General features: G+C 47.1%; 1 protein-coding gene across 1 annotated transcript in view; it reads left to right on the top strand.

Moving 5' to 3' along the window:
- The window catches only part of Trpm8 (transient receptor potential cation channel subfamily M member 8), a 70,711-nt gene that overhangs the window by 26,579 nt on the left and 17,869 nt on the right, over window positions 1-26,263 (top strand). The window contains exons 9-20 of the mRNA XM_041650485.1: window positions 665-767; window positions 2,022-2,140; window positions 5,003-5,293; window positions 6,790-6,885; window positions 8,663-8,792; window positions 9,199-9,344; window positions 12,151-12,263; window positions 12,813-13,029; window positions 18,138-18,229; window positions 19,117-19,258; window positions 20,477-20,648; window positions 23,464-23,641. Of these exons, the coding sequence (XP_041506419.1) occupies window positions 665-767; window positions 2,022-2,140; window positions 5,003-5,293; window positions 6,790-6,885; window positions 8,663-8,792; window positions 9,199-9,344; window positions 12,151-12,263; window positions 12,813-13,029; window positions 18,138-18,229; window positions 19,117-19,258; window positions 20,477-20,648; window positions 23,464-23,641 (1,799 nt within the window). The remainder of the gene's footprint in view (window positions 1-664; window positions 768-2,021; window positions 2,141-5,002; window positions 5,294-6,789; window positions 6,886-8,662; window positions 8,793-9,198; window positions 9,345-12,150; window positions 12,264-12,812; window positions 13,030-18,137; window positions 18,230-19,116; window positions 19,259-20,476; window positions 20,649-23,463; window positions 23,642-26,263) is intronic.

Genomic DNA, 26,263 nt, shown 5'->3' with positions numbered 1-26,263 from the left:
ATTTTGCTAGGGAAATCACCATCATCTATAACTGAAGCTAACCAAAGCAGGCCTCCCATAGAAGTTCTTCCAGGTAGAAGTTCATCCTTGCCAGTACCTGGAGCCTTGAAATTAGATGCCTTTTCAAAAAACCTGTTTCAAATTTAAATACTGCAGAAAAATCACAAAGGATAATATATTTATCTCTCATAAAGGATAACGTAAGCTATTGCTATCTCTAGCACCAAGTCCTCCCGCTTCTTGATTGTCATTAAGCTATTTTTTCCTCCTCTTTCAGACTCTATGACCAACAACACTTAGGTTTCCACAGTCTTCTGTTGTCTGTTCTGCATTAATTTACTTACCAGACAATTGGTATCTTTAGTGTGTCAGGCTTTGTTTCATTCACACATACACACGTATATGCACATGTACACTCACACACACACACACACACACACACACACACACACATTTCCAAGTAGTAGAAGGGAGGTCTGTTGAGAAGAAGGAAGGGTTTAGAGAGGGGGGAGGGAACAAGAGAGGATAATAGGGGGTCAGGATCAAAGTATATTGTATATACATGTATGTATGAAATTGTGAAAGAATAGATACCTTTAAAAGGGTCATGTTCCTCATGCTCAAGACCAGTTGGTTGACAATATTCTTCCTGACCTATTACCAGCTCAAAGAAATTCTTGAGTGTCCCCACCTACTCACAGTTATCAAGATGGAAGAGGCAGGAGACGAGGTTGTGAGCAACGCCATTTCCTATGCACTGTACAAAGGTGAGTGGAGTCAGTTCCTTGGGAGTACAGCCTTGGAGGGTAAGATGACTGCTCTCTAAGGTGAATTTCACAGAAGAAATTTTATGTCATTAAAAGGCTGATCAAATGTAACCAAGGTCATCTGCAAACGCTGTTTCTATCAGTGGTTTAAAGTACTTTTAAAGTCTCAGACCCCTTTAAATGTGTTGTAAAGACTTTGTACCTGCGGGGGTGTGTGCATATATGCTTCACATGTACACATGCTCTGTCTCTCTCTCTCTCTCTCTCTCTCTCTCTCTCTCTCACACACACACACACACACACACACACACACACCTTATAATTCAACCTCAGGGGCTCACATATCTCCTGAAGCTAATGACTGACCACCAGGTAAAACAATTCTTTTTAGTCTTTGCTGTGTTAAAATTCCATCAAAGTGAGCTGGGCATGATGGTGCATGTCTTGAATCCCAGCCTCAAGAAGGCAGAGGCAGGTGGATTTCTGTGAATTTGAAGCAAGCCTGGTCTACATAGGACTATAAATTTGTCTTCCAGGAAAGCCAGAGCTATATAGTGAGACTGACCGTGTCTCGGAAAAGAATTCCACCTAAGTGTAATTACCTATAGTAAATAGCAAAGCCTTGCCTTCTGGATTGAAATACCTAACCAATAAATGTAAAGTATACAGAGAAGATAGATAGATAGATAGATAGATAGATAGATAGATAGATAGATGAGAAGAAAAAGTGGGGAGAGAAGAGAAAACAAAGAGATTGAGTTGGAAATTGGGCCTGTAAGACCTGCCTCCCTTTGAACCACTTCCTCAAACTAAGCCATGACTCCTAAAGGTTCCACAGCTTCTGGGAACAGTGCCGGTAGCTAGAGACCAAGTGTTCAAGTCCAGGAGCTTAGGGGGAACATTTTACACTCAAATCATAACAAATACATTGTTGCAATATGGTTCATTATTTTGTAGATTTAGACATAGGATAAGTCAGATACAATTTCAGAATATAATACTTATGGAGTCTCAATCTATAGAAATATCAATATATCCTAGTTATACTATACTCATATGTAATAGAAAGATATGATGATCTGGGGTGATCACTACAGGCTTCTGGGCATGTGCAATGTAGATAAGAATGAGTGTGAAAGACAGTTTCCTCTGATTCCAAGAGACCCGCTTTGACAAGTGGCTCTAATATTTGGAGGATATTAGTGGCCTGGCTTCCTTATGTGTGGCTGTGGTTTTCTCCCTGTCCACTTTTAGCCTTTAGCACTAATGAGCAAGACAAGGACAATTGGAACGGGCAACTGAAGCTTCTACTGGAGTGGAACCAATTGGACCTTGCCAGTGATGAGATCTTCACCAACGACCGCCGATGGGAGGTAATGAAGCCTCTGGGAATATTCCTGGATTAGCATGGACATTGGTCTCAACAGTAGATGGTTGTGTCCAACAAGGTCATCAATCTAGAGTCTTGTTAATGATTAATGATTGCTTTGTTCTAGCAGATAAGTGGTGTCCAGCCTCCCTTTCCTTGATTGTAGGATGGGATAATGATGTTGACTTAGTAGGTTTCTTGCAAACAGATAATCTAACCAAAGACTCTAAAGTAAGCCGTCCTAAATGTATAAATAATCCTGTTGCCAGGAGATGAGAGAAGATCATCTCGTCTGGAGCTATGGGTCTGTTGTCAGGAGTGGATGGGTTGAGGTATGGGGACCAGAGACATGGGATTATTGATCTGGCTTGACTAAAAAGATCAAGGCAGCAACTTTCTTTTGCCCCCTCCACACCCAGCCAAATTCAGATAACAGATTTGTCAGGGGTGGGAGGTAGGAGGGAAAGGTGGAATAGCTTTGCTGAGGACATCCACCAGTGTCTTGGAGTGAGGCACCAGGAACTCCCTGTGTCAAATAAGCCCCCCCAATATGGAAGTTGCATGTGTAGTTAAAATCTTTAAGTTTCCAGCAGGTCACTTTTCTATATTTTCATGTTTTGAGACCCCATTTATGGGATACTGCTTGTATGCATCTAAAGTTCAATCAGCCTTGGTGGCTCGGTTCAGAAGCACCAGTTAAACCATCAGACAGAGATTTACAAGGGTGCATCTTTGTGTTCAACTCTTCTCAATTAATTGAAGTCATTATGGGCAGTGAGGTTGTATTTGACTGTACATGTGTATGGATGGATTTGAAGGCTGGCATCACTCAAGCTGCCATCTCCAGCAGCCAGCTTCAGAAAGCCCTCTCACACAAACCACTGTATCATCAAAGACCAAGATTTGATTTACATTAACATATGATCAATTTTAATGAGAGTAGTGAAAGTAGTAATGGCTCATGAATTTTTGAGTTATTCATCCCTTTAGCAAACATTGTCTTGCGTTTGGTCTTTGCACCATAATGAACCCCATTACACATCACAAGGCTTTCGTTAATGGAGGGCAAGTAGAGCTGCGAGTGCATTAATTAATTGGTTCATAAATAAATCCCTCTGTGTACATTGTCCTATTTAAATAAGGTCAGGTGGTAAATAAACTCAAACACATAATAGCATTATACATTTAATTTTATTAACTCAGCTGAAGGTGGTTAGGATGAAGGGCATAGTGGGTAAGGGTTTGAGTGCTGGAGTGGGTGTCTGTGTGTCCTTGGGCAAGGTTCTCAACTACACACTGGGTCAGTTCCCTTTCACAGTGCCATGCTGAAGCCAGCTCATACTGGCTTGCAAAAACTAGCTGCTAAATTTTCCAGAGATTTTGGGGGAGTTACTTGTTGACTATAGTCATGAGAAATCACATCGTGTAAGTTTACATAATAACTAAGGTTCTCAGTGTGGTCCTAGGACGAGTGACAGTGTTAGTGGTGTGAGTTGCTGGGTGGTGTCTAACTCAAGCTTGCTGAGTTAGAAACAAGGTTGACTACGGCAGTCAGCTGTAGCGAGTTCCCATGTTTGAGAACCATTGCACCAAGCTGTCCAGTGTGGGACCAATGGGAAGGCACACACGTGCGCGCGCACACACACACACACACACACACACACACACACACACTTATAATGCTTAGAGTACAGTGGAGAAGATGCTATGCTCCCCAGGTGTTAAACCCAGAGAGATCTAAAGAGTGGAGGAATCCAAGGAACCCTTAACAATTTACCCTAAGCAAAATGTGAGTCTATGAAAACAGCCTCAGACAGACACAAAAACCACCAATGCTGCCATTAAAATGAGGGCCAGCCAAGGAACTGAGGGAGTTAAGTAGGCTGTGGTTAGGGTGGAGTCATGGAGTCAGTGGGCACCAGGGGGCCTAGGTTTCTGAGAATAGACGCCATAGGCTTCTTCTGGAGGTTTTCATGTTGTCAGACTTTGTACTTTCCTCCTTTAATGCTAAAAAATAGGATCTTAAAGGCCCTTTGAATCTGTGAGTATTGGCAATGAAACTAACTCATAATAAATATCGCGGCAGTCTTATATTGCACCTAAGAGCTGCGCACCTCCTGGACTGTGGCTGAAGTGAGCACTGATCTTTCTTTAGACTCTTCGGAAGGATAGGCATCATGGCTCCTGCCTGTCATCTCAGCATTGGGGAGGCTGATACAGGAGAATTGCTATGAATCCAAAGCCAGCATGGATTATGTAGTGAGTTTCAGGCCAGCCTGGGATACCACGCTAAGATGCTGTCTAAAACCAAATAAGAAGAAAACAGAAAGGATTCCTGGAAAAGCTCTGTAGGATAACTTTTACTAGGGACTAAGATAGTATTGATCCAGGGTCCAGGGACTCACTGCTGTGTCACAGCCCAGATCCTTCCTAGACAGTATGTGGCTTGATGGGTTCTGTTTTGACAACTGTCACTGTAGAGAAGGTCAGAGTTCACCTAGGGGGGCATCAGATCCCACAGTGTGTACTGTAGCATGGGCAGTTGGTTCACAGTCAGTGTCTACTGTAGACGCCCACCATTGGCTTCTGCTCCCTGATGCTTTTCATGCCGAGTGCCTGGATCAGCTCCTGGCCCGTGTCGCGCTTCAGTGGGCATGCTATCTCCACCTAAGAAAGAGCCCAGGTCACATTCAAAGTCTCCACCTTGGTGTTCACCCACCTAGAGGCTGAAAAGTGAATTTTATTGTCAAAGCAGAATGGAGAGAGAATCTGGAGATCCTGGGACTCTATGGCTGAAATACAGAAACACCTTGTGTTTTCTTTATTGATCTCACGGTACATGCTCTCTCCTGCTCTTTCTCTTCAGTCGGCTGACCTGCAGGAAGTCATGTTCACGGCGCTCATAAAGGACAGGCCCAAGTTTGTCCGTCTTTTCCTGGAGAACGGCCTGAATCTGCAGAAGTTTCTCACCAACGACGTCCTCACGGAGCTCTTCTCCGCCCACTTCAGCACCCTCGTGTACCGGAACCTGCAGATCGCCAAGAACTCCTACAACGATGCGCTCCTCACCTTCGTCTGGAAGCTGGTGGCTAACTTCCGTAGAAGCTTCTGGAAGGAAGACAGAAGCAGTCGGGAGGACTTGGATGTGGAACTCCATGTACGTAATGGTAAAAACAGTGGAGCTGTCTGAATTCAGTTCTCTGCGTCCATATTTCCATTTCCCAGAATTCCGTTCTCTGCCTCCATCTTTCCCGTTCTCTTCCTGATTGCCGTAAAGCAGCTGGAAGGGTAGCATGCATTTTCTCTACCATCTTTCCAAAAGAATAAAGTCACTGGTAAGTTTTCTAACGTCTGGCTCTAGTCCCTGGCTCTGTTTGGATCCATCATTTCTAGATCACAGGGCTTGTGTGGCACACTTTCCGAGGCTATTTGATGGGGAACAGGGACAGACAGATGGCTTTCCGCTCGGGGTTCAGCTCCCTGCTGCCCAGGTGAAAGAATGAAGGGCTGCCAGTAGTTTTGTGGACAAATGGAGTCGTGGATATTTCCGCTAGGGCAGATGTGAATGCCGCAGGGTTCCTTTCTGCATATGGGCAGGTCCAGTTCCATCAACAGCATCATCAGTCATCGCCAGCGTTTGCTCTGATAAGTGTTCCAGGGCTAGCGAATGCCCCGATTGCCCCTCACCTAAAGGAGACGATTCAGGAGCATGGCCGCAGTGAGCTTCTGGCAACACAGCCATGGCCGCCTGCTTGGCCATGTGCCTTCTATTGGCCTCTTTCTTTCCTGACTTAATTTCCTCACTCTCTAAATAAAAAACTTTGCTCAAATTCTAATCTCAGGATTGCTTCTGGGGAAACCTAAACTAGATCATTACCACTTGAGTTCTGAGATTTGTGTCATTAGCATTTGTAGCTGAGATTTTTAAGTGTGTGTGTGTGTGTGTGTGTGTGTGTATGTGTGTGTGTGTGTAAATGAGCTCAGTGTGTGGTTGAATTGAAAGTGTGTATCTTCTGTTTGACATTATTTATGTTAAAATTTGAAACACAGTACTTACCTGGGGTTCACATGTTCAGTGTAGAGTTTAGTCAAATCAAGAGGGGAGCTGTAGGAGGGGACACACACACTTTCCATCTGAAAATATTCCTTGAAGATACAGAATCTTAAATGTGAGCTAGACCTCCAATCTTTGAACGGCAGCCCAAGGAAATGAGCACATTCTACTTGGTGACAATTGAATACAAGGCACAGGAGAGTTGGATTCCATCTGACCACCTTTCTTCCCCCTCTGTCTGAGAAACTGATCTGTGGAACGGAGAGGAATCACTTTTCTCCACGGTGCATCAGAAGTCATTTAGTCTCTGAACTGCTCTTGGCTCTCCTCCCCCGCTTTTACCTTCCCACACAGTTGTACTTTGTCTTTGATGCTGGATGAAAGATTTTGTGTCAAATCACACCACCTGCTGAGCGACAGTGAGCAATGAGAATCACACCACTGTGCTGCTAAAACAGACTCAGCCCCCAAGTCCCAGAGGTCTCCGAGCAGAGGGCCTGTTTCTCATGCTTTCCGACTACCCCATCTCATTGTTAAAACAGTGCACCGAAAGTGGGTTCCATTTGCATGTGGTGAACCCATGTTCTCACCCCTCTCAGGATGCATCTCTCACCACCCGGCACCCCCTGCAAGCTCTTTTCATCTGGGCCATCCTCCAGAACAAGAAGGAACTCTCCAAGGTCATTTGGGAGCAGGTAAACGTCCAGGCCCACACGGAATTGATGCCAAATGCATGCTGTGTCCCAGGAGTCTGGTCTAACCTACACTCGTGCCTAGTTTAAAACTTGGGGCATCTGGTGCCCAGGACCACACCTGTGCCTCTGTCTGCACGTCCTTGGAGGTGTGCCTAGGATGGGTGGTCCCCGGAAAGGTAGGGTCCCCCAGTCCACTCCTGCTCCCCAGGTTCCTCTGCATGATTTTCCCCCCAACTATAAGAAGCTCTGAAATGCAACTTAAGAAATTAGTTTCTGGTCCCCAATTCAATACATACTATTGGCATTGCCCTTGGTTATTTCCCAGAGGTTGAAGCTACCACATACCTATTGATGAAGAAACTGCACACTTTGGATATAGGACCTGGAAGACTTGAGGTGGATGTGATGTGGAAACATACTTCCATAGGTCTAGCTTCCATAGTATCTGAAGGTGCTAGACAAGCGGCCAAGGGAAGGGAGCAATTAACAGCCCTCCCAAGCTGTGATGCCCTTGAAACACAACCATGGACAGAATGGCAAGATATTCCTCAAGGTGCAATGGTGGCGCTAAGAACTTGGCGATAACCAACATCTCTCTAATTGGACAGAAGGACTTTTTAACAGGCAGTTAAGTCATGCCTGGCACTATAAACATAGCCAGCTGCCTAGGGGCTAAGTCATGAGTCTCAGAGGAGAGCCTCATACCCTGGTTTTCCTAAACCAGTATTATTTCTAACTGCATTGTAAATCCTTACCCTTAGACCCACAGAGAAGTGTACCCCTCATCAAAGAAACCTTTCTTTCCAAATCTTACTTTGTTTTTGCTAAATCATTTCTCTTCAAATTTATTCACAATATTAAAACAAAAAATTAAACAAATCATATGGTCAAAACTCAAGTCTAGTTAAAACTCAAGTCTAGTCTGTTATTATAGAATAAAGAATTGTTGGATCCTCAGTGATGTAACAAAAATTGCATTGTGATGATATGGGAATTTTAGAAGGTTATCAACTATGGTAAGAGACAACAACCTCAGCCAAATTAAGACGGCAGATTTCAAACTTTAATTAAGTACTACCCAGTTAAATATTCAATTCACTTCTGAACTACATATACAATTTAAAAGGTTCCCTATATACATTAAATTCAAATTTATTTACTGATTTAAAAAAGGAATTAATTTCTTAGCCCTTACCTCACATGCACAAGGCCTTAGGTTTGATCCTCAGAACTAAGTAATAATAAGATTAAAGTAAAACCAATGATCTCTCGCTTAATTCCATTATGAACCGGAGGTAGGACCTATAAACATTCTGCTTAAAGTATTTATTGAGACTTTTCTCTGTGGTTTGGTACATCACAGTTTCTATAAATATGCTTCCGTATGCACTTCCATCCTTGACTGCTGAATTCAGACACAGCCTTCAGTTACATGGTGCAGGTCTTCAATGTTCTTATTTTTCCTCCCTGTATCCTGGCTGTTATAGTATGATAACGTTGAGATAAGGGGTCAGTCAGGCTTCCTGCCATCAGAGGCTGAATGGCCCCCAATACTTACCCAGGTATTTTCTTTTTAGACGCTGATTCTCCCTACAAGACCACTGATAGTTTACTGAGGTCCAAGTCTGTTCCAAGCTCATCTCAGACTTGACTTGGAATCACAATGAGTAGTTGACTTTGCCATCTCCTGCTTGTCTATTCTTTTCAAAAGTTAATGTCAATATTTCAAGAGACTATGAATTAACCAACATTTCCCCATCCCTGCACCCCCTTAAAGACCAAAGGCTGTACTCTGGCAGCCTTGGGAGCCAGCAAGCTTCTGAAGACCCTGGCTAAAGTCAAGAATGATATCAATGCTGCTGGGGAATCCGAGGAACTGGCCAATGAATATGAAACCCGAGCTGTGGGTGAGTATCCCACAGCATTTGCCAAGATGTCTCACCCAGAAGGCTTGGGAGAGAAATGGAAGGGAGGAGGGGCTGTTTTAGGTAAGGAGAGATAGAGAATCCTGAGGCCTTCCCTGAGAGCAAGGCCCTTCTGCCTGAGTCCAGACAGAACCCATCAGAGAGGGCCCTCCCTAGGTGGTGGAGGCAGCTCAGTTCCATAAGCATGTAACAACACCCTCTACATTAAAGAGCCCTGCCGACTATGCTATGTCATCCATGTAGCAAGGGTGCCATTTGGTTAGCTTTTCCTATGCCTTCTGCATGCCTGGGTCTTCATGCCCCATCTGTTCAGGGTTTGATGGGGCATAGGCAGGCCAGGTTCCACGTCTACCAGCTGAGCCCAGCCCTCCTCTCCGTGACAATACAGAGTTGTTCACCGAGTGCTACAGCAACGATGAAGACCTGGCAGAGCAGCTGCTGGTCTACTCCTGTGAAGCCTGGGGCGGGAGCAACTGCCTGGAGCTGGCGGTGGAGGCCACAGACCAGCATTTTATTGCTCAGCCTGGGGTCCAGGTAAGCGAAGGCTGGGCCCTGAAAACTATGCCCAGGAACGTGTCTGACAGCACATGCTACCAGTAGTATTAAGGACATGGCATTAGGAGTCCACCTTCCTCATCCCGTGTAAAAGCCACTGAGGGGTTCCCTGGGTGACAATGTGAAAGATGAGGAGACATATGCTTTTGTGGAAAGCCTCACCTCAAGAGACGGCACAGGAGTGCACCGGTCAACTCTCCACTGCTGTAGCGAAATGCCTGAGGTGATTACCTTAAAAAGAGCAGAGGTTTAGTTGGGTCCACAAGGTTTGAAGGTTTTAGTTCATGCTTGGCTGTGCCCATTGCTTCTGAATGCATGATGAGACAGGGCATTATGGCCACAGCTGTGGTAGAGGTAGATACCTCTTGGCAGATAGGAAGCAAAGAGGTGAGGGGCAGAGGAGGAACCAAAGTCTCTTCGAGGGAGTAACCCCCAGTAGCCTAAGACATCCCCCTTAGTCCCATCTTCTTAAAGATTGAACCACCTTCCCAAGTGTCACACTGGAAACGATGCCTTTAGTGATGGATCTTGGGAAAATATCTAAGACCCAAATCACAGTGTGGTGCCTAGCTTTAATCGTCAACTTGACATACTGTAGAATCATCCAGAAAGAATCTCAGAGATGCATTGTCTAGATAGGTTGGTCAGTGGGTGTATCTGTGTGTGTGTGGGGGGGGGTTGCCTTGATAGCCTTAGCTGATGTGGGAAGACCCTGCCCACTATGGGTGGTACTGTTTCCTAGTTTTGGATCCTGGACCTTAGATGAATAAAGAAATCTAGGTGAATATTAAGTACACATTAATTTCTCTCTGCTTTTGACTGTGGATGTGATTGTGCTTCAAGTTCCCTAAAATGATGGACTGTAATGTGGGACTGTGTGCTAAAATAAACCCTGTCCTCCCCTTTTTATTTTTTAATCACAACAGCAGAAATGAAGCTAAGACACATGGCAAGGAGGAATTCTTTGGGCTTCCACCAAGCAAATAGTACAACATTGTAATGATGAGCTGTCTCTGAGTCCCTCTGCCAGGGCCTTAGCCCACTAAAGCAGATGTTATATGGTGGATCCCAGTTTCTCTCTGTGAAATGGGCACAGTCATGCATATCAGGTATTTCTCTGTGACAAAATGTATGACAGAGGCAACTTAAATGAGGACAGACATATTTGGGCTCACAGTTTCAACCCAGTGTAGCAGAGATGGTGCTGATGCTGCACTCCTGTGGATTAGAGGACAGACACAAGGACTGGGACCTCTACAAGGCCCGCCCTCCGTGGCCCACACCACCAGGCAGACCCGAGAGCCTGTGGGGGATTTCTTGTCCAAACAGCAGCAGCTGCGGTTGTCAGAAAGTTGCTATAGTGATGCCATGAAATTCTGTATGAAAGGGAAGGTCGGCTGTGTCAGCTGCTGCCACTGTGGTCATCACGGTTATCATGAGTGATGGAGGAATCATGAGACGGGCGGGGCTGGTCCTGAGGCAGGTTAAGCAGGCAGCAGCTTAAGTGCACCCACAGTTGCCCTGGGACACTGTAGGGCTGATCAGGCAGGGATGGGGGGAGAACCATGCCTGTAACGTGTTTCCTCTGCACCATGCTTGTGGAGGTGGGCATAATTCATTTTATTTTGAGGACTCAGGGCTCAGAGAGGTCCTGGAATATTTCCCATGCTTGCTTGCTAGGAAGTAGTGGCACCAGGATTTGATCCTCTGTGGATTGCCTCCAACTTCAGACTTTGCATTATCCCACGTGGCTTTCAGTGAAGTGGTTTGCTCTAGAGGTGAGCTAGAGATGACTAACAGGAGGTGAGCTTGGGGAGGGAGAAGCAGACATGATGTGCTCAGAAGGAAGGTGGCCCTTGGAGCTCTTGGGAGCCTCTGGGTCCCTTGTAGAGCCCGCTGCAAGTCTCGGGGTATTTATTACTGCAGTGTGCTGCTTGCTTGGTGCTCTTTCTGGGGTCTAGCTTGGCCCCTCCTCAGCCAAGCACATATCTGTGGAGTAACCCCAAGAAGATATGGCAGGGAGCACAAGAGAAGCCCAATAGGAGAGCAGATGCAGGACTATGGCCATAGTACACCATTCCCAACCCTCTTAGTGGCAATGAGTGGGCCCCAGTTTTCCTTTGCTCTGCCCTCCTCTATATGCTAAGCCCTACCTGGTTGGCTTGTTTTGTTTTTCCAGCTGTGAGCTTCTTTGATGTGGTCTGGTCCCTTATCCCCACACCTATCTTTTGGTGGTAATATGGGTTTCCAGTTTCCACCATCATGGAAGCCCTTCCTGCCCCACCTTCAGGGGCTGGCACAGTGGTCAGGGGAATGTGTCTCCATGCCTACCACCTCGACTCTATCAGTCTCTGTTTTCCCAGCTTCCTTTTAGCTTCAGAATAAAAGCATCCATCTGCCTCCAGACAGGAATCTCTGGGGACTCTACAGATTGCATTGGCCCTGGCTTTGAACTTAGCAGTCACTGAAGACTCATACTTGTTTAAGCTTACACAAATAAGAGTCATAGTAGTTAAAAATTCATAAGCTTAGTGAGTTTCACTCATGTAATACTCTCTTTTAAAGCCAATAGAATTGAATTTAGAAAAAAAAAAGACTCGAAAATCAAACAGAATTTTAAGTTGCTTCTTCACGCCTTAGGATCCGGATAACATTTAAAAATTAAAGACATTAATATAGGGGTAAATGTTTCTGGAATGCGCAGGGATGGGAAAAATGACAGTGTCCTGTCCCTCCTATACTTAAATCAACAAGGACTGTGTTCTCTGTCTCTGTTTCTCTCTAGAATTTTCTTTCTAAGCAATGGTATGGAGAGATTTCCCGAGACACAAAGAACTGGAAGATTATCCTGTGTCTATTTGTCATCCCCCTGGTGGGCTGTGGCCTCGTATCATTCAGGTGTGGACTGGGGCATCTAATCGTGTGTGTGAGCATCTGTGGTGTGTGTGTGCGTGCATGTGTGTGCATGTGCATGCATGTGTGTGCGTGTATGTGTTTGAGCATTTGTGCAAATGGTTGTAAGCCTAGAACTTAGAACATCCATTATGGCATCTGTGTGCATGGTCTGGCATCTTCCCTGGATTTTTCTGGGTTGGATTTCAAGCAGGTGGGCCTGGGGTCATCTTCAGTATCTTAGACTGAATTTGGATTCTCTGACCAACTAAAAAAGAAACAAAGACAAAACAAAACAAATGAACAAAAACAAAGGTTGAGTTTTGGTTGGGTCAGCATTTCGATCCAGTTTTCCCTGTTTGTTCCTTGTCTGTGGTGGGTAGCACCAGTGTGTGTGTGTGTGTGTGTGTGTGCGTGTGTGTGTGTGTTTGTGTGTGCATGTGTGAGTGACTGTATCAGTGTATATGAATATATGTGAGTAAATGAGAGAACGTGTGTCTGTTATGTGTGAGTGTGTGTGGATGGTGACTCTGCCCCACCTCTGGCTTGGTCCAGGAAGAAGCCAATTGACAAGCACAAGAAGCTGCTCTGGTACTACGTGGCCTTCTTCACCTCGCCCTTCGTGGTCTTCTCCTGGAACGTGGTCTTCTACATTGCCTTCCTCCTGCTGTTTGCCTACGTGCTGCTCATGGACTTCCACTCTGTGCCACACACGCCAGAGCTGATCCTCTATGCCCTGGTCTTCGTCCTCTTCTGTGATGAAGTGAGGCAGGTGGGCAAGTGTTGCGTCGCTCTCCCCAGGGAGATGACTAAATGTCTGCTCACCCCAGATAAGACACTGACAACACACCAAAGAGATGATTCCACGAGTCTAGTGTAAAAAAACGGTGAGCTTACTGGGCTGACTGACTCAAAGGCAGCTACAGCATCCAAAGTCCACCCAGACAACTCACAAACACTGCATCTCTGGAACTCAAAGGCTAATCTGTGGACAAATCACTCCACCAATGTCTCCTGCCCCAGGACCTGCTATTGTTCACATACAGCCTCGGGGAGGTGCCTGTAACTTTCCCAGTCCCCCCCAGCCTCTGTGCTACCCCAGGAGACGATGTTTCAATTGGAGGAAAGGGTTACAACACTGGGCACTTCCTCAAGGTGTCTTCAGTGGGTAGCAGCTTCCTGACATCATGGTCAATCAGAACTGTTTCTGAACTACAAATGCAGTCATTAAGTTGCAAATAAATTCTTCCCGGGTGACAGTCTATGGACCTGAAGGTGATTTTCAAATCCTGAGCACCGCAGTGAGATCTCTTAGCATTGAATTCATGCTATGTCCTTAACTAGTGTTAACTGATGGACATGGCTCAGCCAGGGAAGGTGCCTTACTTAGCTTTGATTGCCAGCTTGGCACAGCCTGCGGTCATCTGAAGGGAGCCTCAGCTGAGGAACCGTCTAGATAAGATTGGCAGGTGAATATGTATGTGGGAGGATTGTCTTGTAGCTAATTGAGGCAGGCGATCCCAGCCCACTGTGGGCAGCACCATCCCTAGGCAGATGATCCTGGGCTGTATAAGAAAGCCAGCTGGAGTCGGGCGGTGGTGGCGCACGCCTTTAATCACAGCACTCGGGAGACAGAGGCAGGCGGATCGCTGTGAGTTTGAGGCCAGCCTGATCTACAAGAGCTAGTTCCAGGACAGGAACCAAAGGCTACAAAGAAACCCTGTCTCGAAAATCCAAAAATAAAAAAAAAAAAAAAAGAAAGCCGGCTGGGCTTGTGAACTAGCAATGTTCCTTCATGTTCCTGTCCCTGCCTTAGTTTTCCTCAGCAATGCAGTGTGACCTCGAAGTATACGTCTGTAACATGAGGGGTGCCTGTTTGTTTGGGGTTTCTGTCTAGCCCTTTACCCCACAGCTGTTTAACCCCAAAGAAAATCACACATAGGTCTCCATAAATGATAAGCTGATTGGCCTATTAGTTCTAGCCTCTCACTGGCTAACTCTCATATCTTGACTAACCCATTTTTCTGATCTATGTTAACCCTGTGGCTCAGTACCTTTTTTCAGTGGGGCAGATCACATCCTGCTGCTTTGGTGATCTGGGCAGGAATGGGAAGAATCAACTTCCTCCTTCCCAGAATTCTCCTGTTCTCATTACATCATTTCTACTTCCTGCCTGGTTTTCCTGCCTATATTTCCTGCCTGGCCAATCAGCATTTATTTAAAACATGATTGACAGAATACAGACACTTCTCCCACACCATAAGTCAAACAAATCCTTTTCCCCCCTGAGTTGCCTTTGGTTAGAAAGTTTTATCAGAACACCAGAAATAAGCTAGGACAGAGGAGGGGCGTGGTTGAGAGACCTTGGCCTGAGTTCTTCCATCATCGGGAACCTTCTGTGTGCTCACCTTCACCACCATCAGGGGCAGCTTGCTGAGTAACTGGGGACCTGGGGGCCTGATCATCTTGAGCACCCTAATGCCTAGCAGTCAAGTCTTGCCATAATCCCTGTGGGTTCTTTATGGTCCATGTGTGCAGTTTCTTGGGATGTGCACTTTTTGGGATCCTTTTTCCACCCCTGAATCCAAACGACCCCAGGTTCCATGGAGCAGGGACTTACAGAGGTAGCAGATGTTGAAGAAATTCATGCTAACAGTGAAGGTGGCAATGTCTTGACCCACGATGAAAACCGGTCTCAGGAAGCCCTTTCAGATTCTGCTGTCATCCTGTTGTCTCTCCTGGACCTGAACCCTAAGGTTAAAATATATTCCATGGAGCAAGCATGTGCTAGGTATACAGCTTGTGGGGTACCTGAGTTTACAAAGCAGAAGGCCTGGTGGCGGAAGAGATTCGAAGGGGCAGCAATGCTGCTCATGCCCTGGTAGGGCCCCGACTAGTCTAAGAACACTATGTTGGCTTCCATTCCCATGCCAACTCTCTCAGATAGATCTTTATGTGCCTTCTCCAGGACTCCTGGGTTGCGAGGGGTTCTGGGGGCCTGTTTATATATTCTCAGCATGGGTATGTCTTGATCGATTAGTGATTATGGGTGTGGGAGCTGGGAGGGGCCCTGGCACTGGTGCCCATGTGTACCTGTCTTCTTGACTAGTCGGTAAGCAGTGTGGAGGTGGAGGAAGAAAACCCTAAGACACACAAGATGGATTAGGTAGCAGTGTACTGCCTATGATTCTTGAGGGTTAAAGACCAAGATAAGGGTATAGGATGGGTGGTCCCACTTAGTACTACGAAGGAAACAGTTCTGTCCCATCCCCTGGCTTCTGGAAGTTTTCTGGCTGTCTTTGCCATTCTGTGCCTTGTGGATGTGATGCTTTGACCCCTGGCATCATGTCCATATGGTGCTTCCCCCCATATGTGCAGGTGTGTCCTAATTTCTCCACTTCCTGGGGACAGCAGTCACGTTGGATCAGGATTCCATCTTCACCTGTCCAGGTCCATCTGCAGTGGCCTGATTTCCAGACAAGGTCACATTCCCAGGTAGAGGGTTGAGGACTTCAGTCTGCAGGTGTCGCTGGGCCCACAGCCCTTCTGTGTGGACTCTGTCTCTGTGGCCAGCCTTTACTCCCAGGTTCCCTTATGGCTTCTGATGTGTCAGCAGAGAGGGGCTGAGGGGTTCTGTGTGGAAATCAGCAGTTAGAGAAGAGCTTCCTGGGTTAGAGGGTCAGTTGACTTATGGCTAATAGGGAATTAAGTCATGAGGATTGGGTTGGGAGAGAGAAAGAGGGACAGAGAATTAAAGGGTAGGGAAGAGTTGCAAATAGATTCTGAGTGATGGGTAGTAGTTTGGCTTCTTAGTTCTGTCCTTTTTGGGGGTGCATTTCCTACTGAAGAAACTCCCGAGAGAAGCAGAAGCACAAATGGGGGTGTCTTCTCTTGTACTGACCCCACCAGGGAGTCCTCTGAGTGCCCCAGGTCCTAACACATGCTCCTGTAGTCCCCAGAACAGCATCAAGTGGGAACGGTCCACTTTAGACTTTAATTTGCTATGTATCTCTGAAGCCAGAGCTGGTATCTTCTTGTTGCTGAGATTGTTGTGTTAATACAGGAAGGGACATGCAGGGTGTACCTAAGTCACTCCTGAGGGTCACCTGGTCAGCTACTAAAGCCAGAGAGGAGGAGAGAGGAGGCCCAGTCCTCTCTCCCTTTTGAACAGAGAAACCCAGGTGGCTTTTTTTTCTGGAATGCTTGATAAAACAGGAGCCAGTCTGCAGACCACTGCTGTAAAGTTTTGTCACTTAAGCAATATGTCACTAGAGGGCGCTGTTTCCCTTTCTTTCTGTAGAACCTTGTCTTTGGATCCCTAAACTGGGTTGATTTTCAAGGAAGAGGTCTACAGACCTGTGCAGTCTTACCAGAAAGAGTCACAGTTGTTCCAGAAGGCCCCCTCAACAGGACATTGTCTGTTTTAGATTGTATCTGGGCCTCAGACACCCACTGCTCTCCGCTGATGAGTGATGTCGGGTGCTCACACTAATTGGGGATTTCTAACCTAGAGAGTCAACAGTGCACACACAGTTAACTCACTCCTAGCAGAGCTAAGCAGTGCGGTGGATGTTTGATTAAAAGGTGGTAAGCTCCACCCCACCTTCTCTGAAAGTTCCTCTAGTTCTGAAGCTGTCACAGCGTGGAGGAGATGATGAACACATCCTGTTGTTTCATGAGCGCAGCTTAGCCTTACCTGAAATCTTTTCTCCCTGTAGTGGTATTCTAGTGGCCCAGGGTTCATGTAGCTATCATTCCTGTAATACGGGTCAGGCTTCTGGAGTCCCTTAGACAAGGAAGGGCTGGGACAGTACGGATCAGCATGTACCAGCCTACCAGCAGGGACGACAAGGAGAATAGGTGGGCAGGGCAGGTGCTAGCCATTCTCATCTTAGCAGGCACGGAGTAGCCAATGGCTGTTGGTACCCCGAGGGTCAGCACTGCACCGACAAATGGATGCTCCTGTGTCCTCCCAGGGTCCTAACCTTGAACCAGTTTCCCCACAGTGGAACATGGTCTGAGCCAGGCTGTGCAGGCATGGGGGAGGTCATCATTCCGAGGTTATCTGGTAATGCTCCCTCCTTTGTCCACTCGAGCGGTGTGTCCTGCCCCCCTCAGCATTTCAGCTTGGAGGATATTGGTGGATCCTAGAAACCCTTCACTCCCAGGATGGGCACCTTAGCCACCCCGTCTAGGCCTTGTGGTCAGGGACCAAGTAGGAAATAGGATAGCCAAGTCCCAGATAGACCCAGATGGATGAGTTCATGGGAACACACGAGCATTCATCTTTTATAGGAATCAGTACCACACTTCACTGAATCCACTGTTCCCCGTTTTGAGCCTTCCCCAGGGTCTTGTTCTCAGGCTCCTCATAGCCAGATTCTGAGTAGGTAGGCAAACGGAAGGGCTACACAGCTAGGTTGGAGTTCTTCACACCTACTTTGTACAGTCCAATTAATAATCTTCCCTCTATGTGCCCATTTTGAAACAGTTTCACTAATCAAGTTGTTCTACTGTGTGTGTTCTATTATATTTTTACAATAAATACACAAATCTACAACAGTCAGGAAGACACTCGGTAACCGCACAGTGCACAGTCTACATTGCTGTCCGTGTTCATGTTTTCCCACACAGGTCACACTCATTCTCTGAGGCTTCATTTTTAGAGAAGAGAACACACCTCCTTTCCTTGACTCTGAGAGCTATATGTGTGTAAAGAGCAGCTAGCTCTCCGGTGCCCTGGGAACATGGGGTTCTGGTCGTGGGGTTCTTGATACCAACAGCCTCCAGAGTGCTAGGGAGAAGCTGCATGGATATTCACGGGTCTGCAAGCCTGGTGTCCCAGATGCCCACTCTTTCGTCTGTCCTCTCTTGTCACAGTGGTACATGAACGGCGTGAATTATTTCACTGACCTGTGGAACGTCATGGACACCCTGGGGCTCTTCTACTTCATAGCAGGGATCGTGTTCCGGTGAGTGGTTCCTTCCCCCTTCCTATCTTCAGGCATTTTGGCACAAAAGATGGAGAAAACAAATCTTGGACATAACAAGTCATGCCCTACCAGAGATGACCACAAGAGGCCGTTGCTCCTGTCCTGTGGAGACACATGTTGGCCAACATAAATTCCTTCTTCACCTCTCATCCAGGGTTCTTTACAATTTTCCTTTTGTTTTTCAAATAGGCTTTGGGGGGGGCACAATTAGAATCCAGGGAAAGGGTCCTGGGGATGTTGAGTGTCTTCCAATGTTGATTTATTTTGGTCCACTTAGTTATGGCACATGTGACTTCGGCCAGAACACTGGTCCTGTAGCCACCCATCCAGGTATTAGTGTATCCCTCCAGCCTCACAGCTAGAGTGCGTGAGAAGACAGCTAAATCTCAAATGACCATCCAAGGCCCTAAACTGAGCTGGGGAGATGGCTCAGTCAGCAACATGCCTGCCATTCAAGTGTGAGGACTGTGTTCAGACCCACAGAACCCGCGTAAAAGCTGAGAATGGCAGTACCCACCTGTGACTGGAACCAGGGCTGGGCAAGATTGGCAGATCTGGGAGCTTATTGTCTCAGTCAGTGAGTTCCAGGTTCTGTGTGAGACCCTGTCTCAAAAACCATGACAGAAAGCAACAGAGTGAGACACCGGATGTGCACGCGCACATGACATACCACACACACACGACACACTTCACACACACAACACACCATACACACGATATACCACACACACGTGACACACCACTCATACACGACACACCACATATATGACATTCCGCACACACGACACACCAAACACACATGACACACCACAGTAAACTTTGAGACGTTGTGCCACATAACACTAATTCCCTTTTTCTCTCCACAGACTCCACTCTTCTAATAAAAGCTCTTTGTACTCCGGGAGAGTCATTTTCTGTCTGGATTACATTATATTCACTCTAAGGCTTATCCACATCTTCACTGTTAGCAGGAACTTAGGACCCAAGATTATAATGCTACAGCGAATGGTAAGAGCCAGCAGCACCAGTGGGCATCCGTCTCTCATCTGCCTTGGAGTCCATGACTGGTGGGCAGAGCTTGTTCACGGCATAGCTTGTTCACGGCATAGCTTGATAGCTTGCGTTAACAGTGGCATTTGCTTTTTTTTTAAAAAACTGTTTTTTACCAGAGGCCATTCTCCTCAGGGGAGATTTTAGGAAAGAGAGCTCCAAGGAACCAACAGTGTTGAGTGTAGCACTGCCCGAAAGCCACTGGGGTTTCCTGACGGTCTCCACTTCGCATCACGCTTCCTTGGAGTCTGAACAGCTCGCTCAGAGTATATGTACGGGCGGGGGGGGGGCTTTTATGACGTTTTTACCGTTTTTATAGATAGGTTGTTCTAGTTCAAGGAGGAAAACATCTTTCCCTAGAGATAAATGTTGAGCTAGATGTCTAGAGATGATGGGATCCTAAATTCCACACCCTGTAATACCCATGTGGGAGAAAGGCTTGTTTGACATACACAACGGGAGAACGTGGCAGGCTGGGGACGTTGCTTCCCGCGGCTGGTTCTGTCTGGAAATCAGATGGGCCACTGGATGAGCTCATGTGGACATCCCTTTCCAATGCTGAGGCTGAGTGTGCGGTTTTTAACTCAAAGCACCTCGGAGGCATCCAGTCACCATGACGTCAAGCTGTGTGTGCAAAACACAGCGGGAGAAAAAGTAAATTGTTCCCATCTCATAAGGGCTGCTTTTGTTTTCCAAAGAAGTAATTCTGCAAAAACAATTTGGGGATTGAAAAAAAAATGCAAATGCTCCCAGGTGTGGCTGGAGCCAGCTCCTCCAAAGCAGAGGCCCTTTAGTGTTTGAGCTGGGCCTTCACTCTCAAAGCCCTGAATCCAAGCTGTTTGGAGATCAGCAAGCAATAGTGCAGGACTTGGGTTTCATTGGGGAAACATCTCCAGACCTAAGGTGAGGGTGTTTTATTTTTAGGTTAGTGGCTAAGGGTTGGGGATGCATGCAGCCCAGTGATAGAGCATATACAAGGCCCTGGTCTTAACCCCAGCAGTTAACTCAATCAGTTGGTGTGAAATAAATGAATAAGTGGCCAGGCAATTTGATAATACATTTTCTGGGTCCTTGAACCTCCCTCTGCCGGCCTCTGTGGCTGACTGGGAATGGCCAGGCTTCATAACCAGCCACCACGAGCACAGTTCTGACTATTCTGATCTCCTCCCTTGGCAGCTGATCGACGTTTTCTTCTTCCTGTTTCTCTTTGCCGTGTGGATGGTAGCCTTTGGCGTGGCCAGGCAGGGGATCCTTAGACTGAATGAACAGCGCTGGAGGTGGATCTTCCGCTCTGTCATCTATGAGCCCTACCTGGCCATGTTTGGCCAGGTGCCCAGTGACGTGGATGGTAAGCCCGGCCCTGCATGGACAGAGGTGGAGCTGGGGGTGACATCCTGGACCCATCCCTGACCGTTTCACCTCTTCTCTTTGCTCCTGAATAAGATCTTACGTTGTTCTCATGGAAATCTTTAAGTCTTTCTATTTCTTAATATTTTTTGAGACAAGGTCCCTAGCCCAGGGTATCTTTGAATTCCCTTTGTAGCCCAGGATGACCTTGAATTCCTGATCTTTCCTCCCTCCCCCTCCCCCCACCCCTCTGAAATTGCTGATGTGTACCGCCGTGCCTGGTTAGCGCTGTGCTGGGGATTGAACCCAGGACTTCATGTATGATAGGCAAGCATTCTACCCACCGAGCCCGCACACTCATGTTTTTAAAAATCATGGCATTTCTCAGTTCCCAGGGTAGAGTGGGACAGTCCTTGCTGATTCAGACGGAAGTGTTGTCGACTGTACCTCCCTGTATGTCACAGAGTTCAGAGTTCCATCTAGTCCTAAAGAACACATGGAAGGTTGACACTAGGACCTTGGGTTGAAGCTTTCATCCTTAGCCCACTGCTCAGAAGATGGAATGAGGCTGACGTTGGCATAGTGGCTTTATTGTGCCCACACTCAGACTACAATGTCAGGAATGGGGCATAAGCAAATTTGTGTTTTAAATGGACTGTGTAGAGGAGCTTCCTGATGTTGACAGTAGCCCCGACTTGTCATCTCCCACCCTGCCAGCATGAACTGCATTGATGGACTGTTTCCTTGAGCCAGGGCTGGACCTGACTGGTGACCTTTCTCAGTCCCTCTGGTTTCCCTATTGGTCTCCATTCCTCAGCGGAAGCCTCTTCTGACTGTGAGAAACAGGTCCCTTCCGTGCAGGGGTGGAAAGGCTCTTGGGACTCTCTAGTTGGCACGGTGACACCCTTTGTCCGGAGGAGAGCTCCTCCTGCTGCTGGGTTGGGTTCTACCGAGGAACAGCACTTAGGGGACAGGCCAGGGCAGGTATGTGCGCTGTGTGCACATTTCAGTCTCTGAGTTCTGTCAGTGACTGTCTGGCACAGTGACACCTTCCTACACTGTGTGTGTGTGTGTGCCCAGGCTGTCAGGGATGAGGACAGGGCTCTGGCAGGGTGCTCCTCCTCAGAACCAGAGTCTGTGGTCTTCTCTGAACTCACACAGACCTACAGTGGCTAGTTCAAAGGAAAGGTCCCGACCTTCCTGGCAGAGCAGGCCTTCCTCCAAAGGTCCATGCTGGTCTCTTTCCCACCAGGGCACAGTGGTGTATGTCAGAGCCCTTTTGTGACATTCCGCTCCTCTGCTGTACTAACTAGGGAAGTGTTCCACCACCGAGCTATATCTCCTACCAGGGATATGTCAGGTCGTTGATGTACTTAATAGACCTGTGCTACCATCTCTTGTCACTGTGACAAAATACCTAACAGAAACAATGTCAGGAAGAAAAGGGTTATCTTGACTTACAATTCGAGGGTACACAGTCAGCCTATCACGGCAGGGGAAGCGTGGTGGCAGGAGAGTGAGGTGGCTTGTCTCATCACATCCACAGTCAGGAATCAGCGGGTGGAAAGAGGGAGGGAAAGGGAGGGAGGGAAGGAGAGAGAGAGGAGGAGACTCCTGATACTCAGCTTACTTCCTCCTTTTTATTCAGTCCAGGACCCCAGCCCATGGGAAGGAGCTGCCCACTCTGAGGGTTGAAGTCTCTGGAAACACCTTCGTGGACATGCCCAGAGTCACATCTCTTAGGTGGCTCCAAGTGGCCTCACGAACCCTCTCTGACACTGCTCCTGGATGCTAGTGCTCAGCCGGTTTAGTTGATTTCACGATCCCACAACACCTCCATGCAGAATGTTCTGATCCCCCATGCTCTGGCATCTATCCAAGCTCTCCTGTGTCCTCCGGATCTTTTTGATATGTGTGGCAGTCAGAGCAGCCCTTTGGTAGAGAATCACTTCTATTACCATCCTCTAACAGTGCCCATGGCTTTCATCATGAGCATGGTGAGCCAGCAGTGCGGCCTTGCCAAGTTTCCTCTCCCAGGCCTCTGTCTCACTTACCTTAGCTTGTGCTGTTGCCAGCCTCGGGTACCTGTCCCTTCCCATTTAGTAACATGGTTGTCACTCACTCATCCTTCTGTTCATTTCAGAGATGTTTCTGGGTGATCCAATTCCTTCTTTTGGGACTTTGTGCAGGTTGAATCTTTAAACTGACTGTAGAACTGAGGAACTTGGATGCTTCTTGGAGCACAGAAATGATCACAGCCCCTGTTCTAGTTTCTGTTGCTGCGATAAGACATGCGGACCAAGGGCGATGCTTCCACTCCGTAATTCCTCACTGAGGGAAGTCAGGGCACGAGCTCGAGGCAGGAACCTGCAGGCAGGACCCACAGAGGGATGCTACTTGCTAGCTTGCTCATTGGTTAATGCTTAGCTAGCCTTCTAATTCTTCCTGGGTTGTACGTCTACTCTTCTTCCAGCTACCTAGAGATGGGACTTGTCACAGTGAGCTGGGCCTTCCCACATCAAGACAGTCTCTCATAGACATGGCCAAACTGACCTTAGCCACCCCTCAGCTGAGACTCCCTCAGATGACTCCAGTCTGTGTCAAGTTGACACCTTTTTTTGTTTTGTTTTGTTTTGTTTTGATTTTGGTCTTAATGAAGTCACGATTTCCCAGTAGCTGCTCAGTAAGCTGTCTGGTGGGCATGAGACTCTGAAGATTGTTCCCAAGATGACTCTGACTCCACATCTCCCGGCCTGCTGCCATCCTTGCTTCTTCTCCAGAGGGACCTCACTGGCCTCCTGGTTCTGTGCCCACAGGTACCACATATGATTTTTCCCACTGCACCTTCTCGGGCAACGAGTCCAAGCCCCTGTGTGTGGAGATGGATGAGAACAACTTGCCCCGCTTCCCTGAGTGGATCACCATCCCTCTGGTGTGTATCTACATGCTCTCCACCAACATCCTGCTCGTCAACCTCCTGGTCGCCATGTTTGGGTATGTCTGTGTCACACATTCAGGGACTTCCTCTACGGGCTGTGCCTATGCCAGGCAGGCAGGACGAGTGTGGGCAGAGGTAATGTCCACCTTGAGGAGCGGAGAGTAGAGGCCATTGGGAGCCTGGTGGTCTTTGGTGTTTGGGGGCCTTAAAGGGACCATATTTAAAAAAAAAACAACAAGGTGTTTGACTGATTTGACACCACAAACAAGCAATGTGACCAACTCCCTTAAATCTAGGCAATGCTTAGGATTACATCATTCCGGAGAGCAACTGAACCAACAACATTCTTGTTGCTGAGACAAAACACCTAACACAGGCAATGAGAGGACGGATGGGCTTGTTTTGGCTTATAGTTTGAGGGTACAGCCTATTGCAGTGGGAAGTCACGGGAGTGGGGTTGGGAGGCAGGGAGTCACAATGTGTCCGCTACTCATCTTCCTTTGTATTCAGACAAATACCTCAACCCATGAACTAGTGCTCCCTGTGTTCAGAGTGGGCCTTCTTCCCATTAAACCTCTCTGTAAGCATGCTCATATACACCGCTAGAGATGTGTCTCCTAGGCAATTCCAAATCCAGGCAAGTTGACTGCGTTAGCATGATAGCTACAGTGCAAATCACCTCTAAGGTTCCTGGTGTATGTTTTCTAAGTAAGACAAACGTATGCAAACCAATACCCAGCAACCAATGACACCTCGGATGTATAATCCAAAAGTTAAAGGTCCCAGGAGTGCCATTCATCATGAACTTGGAAGGTGTAGCTGTCTTGTGGCACCGTTTGGTTTTAGCCTCTACTGGGCAACACTTGCCAAGCTCCTCATGGGGCCTCACACACAGGCTTGCTTCCACGGGTTTGCAAAGCTTCATTTTGTCCAAGCCCCACATTATTTAGCTGTGATAAGTTCCTCACTTTCATAGAGTTTCTCAGAAGCACAAGAGATACATGGAGTGGCATCTGAAACAAACCGAATGATCTTCATGTCTTTAGCTGTGAGGAGCCTCACTGATGGTTCTGTTGTGCCTCAGTTGGTATATAACCTACCTAACTGCTCCACAACTTATGTATCTGGCCACAACTTATATAGCTGTTGTAATTTAAGATTTGCCTTAGGATGGCGATAAACATTGGGATGAATCCGCAACACACAGATTGTTGTTCTCGTTCTGATGGCCAGTTATGGTGTGGTATCTTTCTGAATGTTGGTTCTGAGGCTAGCTAGTCTGCAAGGGACACCAAGGGATCCTGTCACAACCTAATCAATACATGTTCCCTATGACTCTTAGTGTAAAGAGACTCTTAGTGTAAAGATACGTAGGGTAGGATCTTCGGGAGATTCTAGAAGAGGCATAACTGTTTTCATAACCATTTTAATGCAGGCCTTTGGATCCTCTGAAAGGTGGGAAATGATCGAGTGGCTATCTGCTAAAGCTTCCAAATAATTGTGATGTAGGAGACAGATAAATTAGGAACACTTATCTCTATGCCATCTAACATAGGTGCAGATTTCTCGTGAAAAGAAAATCAGAGGTTAGAAGATGTCAAAGTCATGTTGCCTAAGCAACCACATGCTAAAAATGACATCCGGAGCCAAAGAGCCAACACTGAGTTAACGGCACCACACTTGATAACCAAGTCTCAGAAACTATCCTGTCGCCTGCAGTGTTTCCAGGATTGCATACAGCGTGCCCACTGGTATGAGCATGTGTAACACTAGGCAGCTCTGGGGAAACTGACCACCAGGCAAATTGGCAGAAGTTGTTCAAATGTGAGCTGTCCTCCACAAGCACACGTGTTTGGACACTCGGTCCCCAGAGGGTGGCACTGTTTGTGGAAACTGCAGAACAATTTAGTAAGTAAGGTCTGGCGAAAAGAAGTGAGTCTTTGGGGTCAAGCCTGAGCTCTGCTTCTGGTGCCAGTTTCTTATTCTCCCTCATACCCTCATTTCCACCTTCGTCCTTTTTTTGGTCCTCTGAGATGTGAGCAAGTCACCTGAAGTTCCAGCTACTAGCTGCTCACACTGCTGTGCCTTCTCTACCATGTTGAGCTGGACTGTGTTCCTTCAAACCATGAGCCAGAGTGAATCTTCCCTCCCTCAGCTAAATATTTATGGAGCTTTGCCTTCCAAGTGCCTTGTATGGGCCCCTTCACTTCATTACCAGCCCTTGTGGGGGTGCAGCCTCCCAGTGACTTCACAGGGAAGAGGCGGGGCCAGGTCAAGTGCCTGCTGTAAGTGGAAGAAATGATTGCCAATATTTACCACGGTGGCACGTATTATAATAAAATAGGAAGTAGCCACCAGGTCTGGCAGGACAGTCCTGGAAGCCCAGCTACTTAAGAGTCTGAGGCAGGAGGATTTCAAGTCCTGTGTTTTGTTCAGTCTAGGCTGCATTGCTCTATGGCAGCGTCGTACTAAACTGAACGGTTGATTGAAAGGCAGGTAAATGGAATCAGTGGTGTCTTTCCCAAGGGTTGTCAGTTCTGTGCCTGCTCCTCCCCACATCTCCCACATCACGATTATTATAATTATTGTCTTTTATTTTGTCAGTGGCATCTAGTCAGCTCTTCTGTGATCTATTCCAAAGCCCCCTTCACTCTTTCCCGTCCCTCTTACAAAATGTC

The sequence above is a fragment of the Microtus oregoni genome, unplaced genomic scaffold (assembly GCF_018167655.1).
Source record: "Microtus oregoni isolate MIOR12 unplaced genomic scaffold, Mior012 000004F_ref0000308, whole genome shotgun sequence".
Taxonomy (NCBI): Eukaryota; Metazoa; Chordata; class Mammalia; order Rodentia; family Cricetidae; genus Microtus; species Microtus oregoni.
Note: the sequence above shows the minus strand (reverse complement) of the source record. Positions and strands in the feature narration are given on the sequence as shown.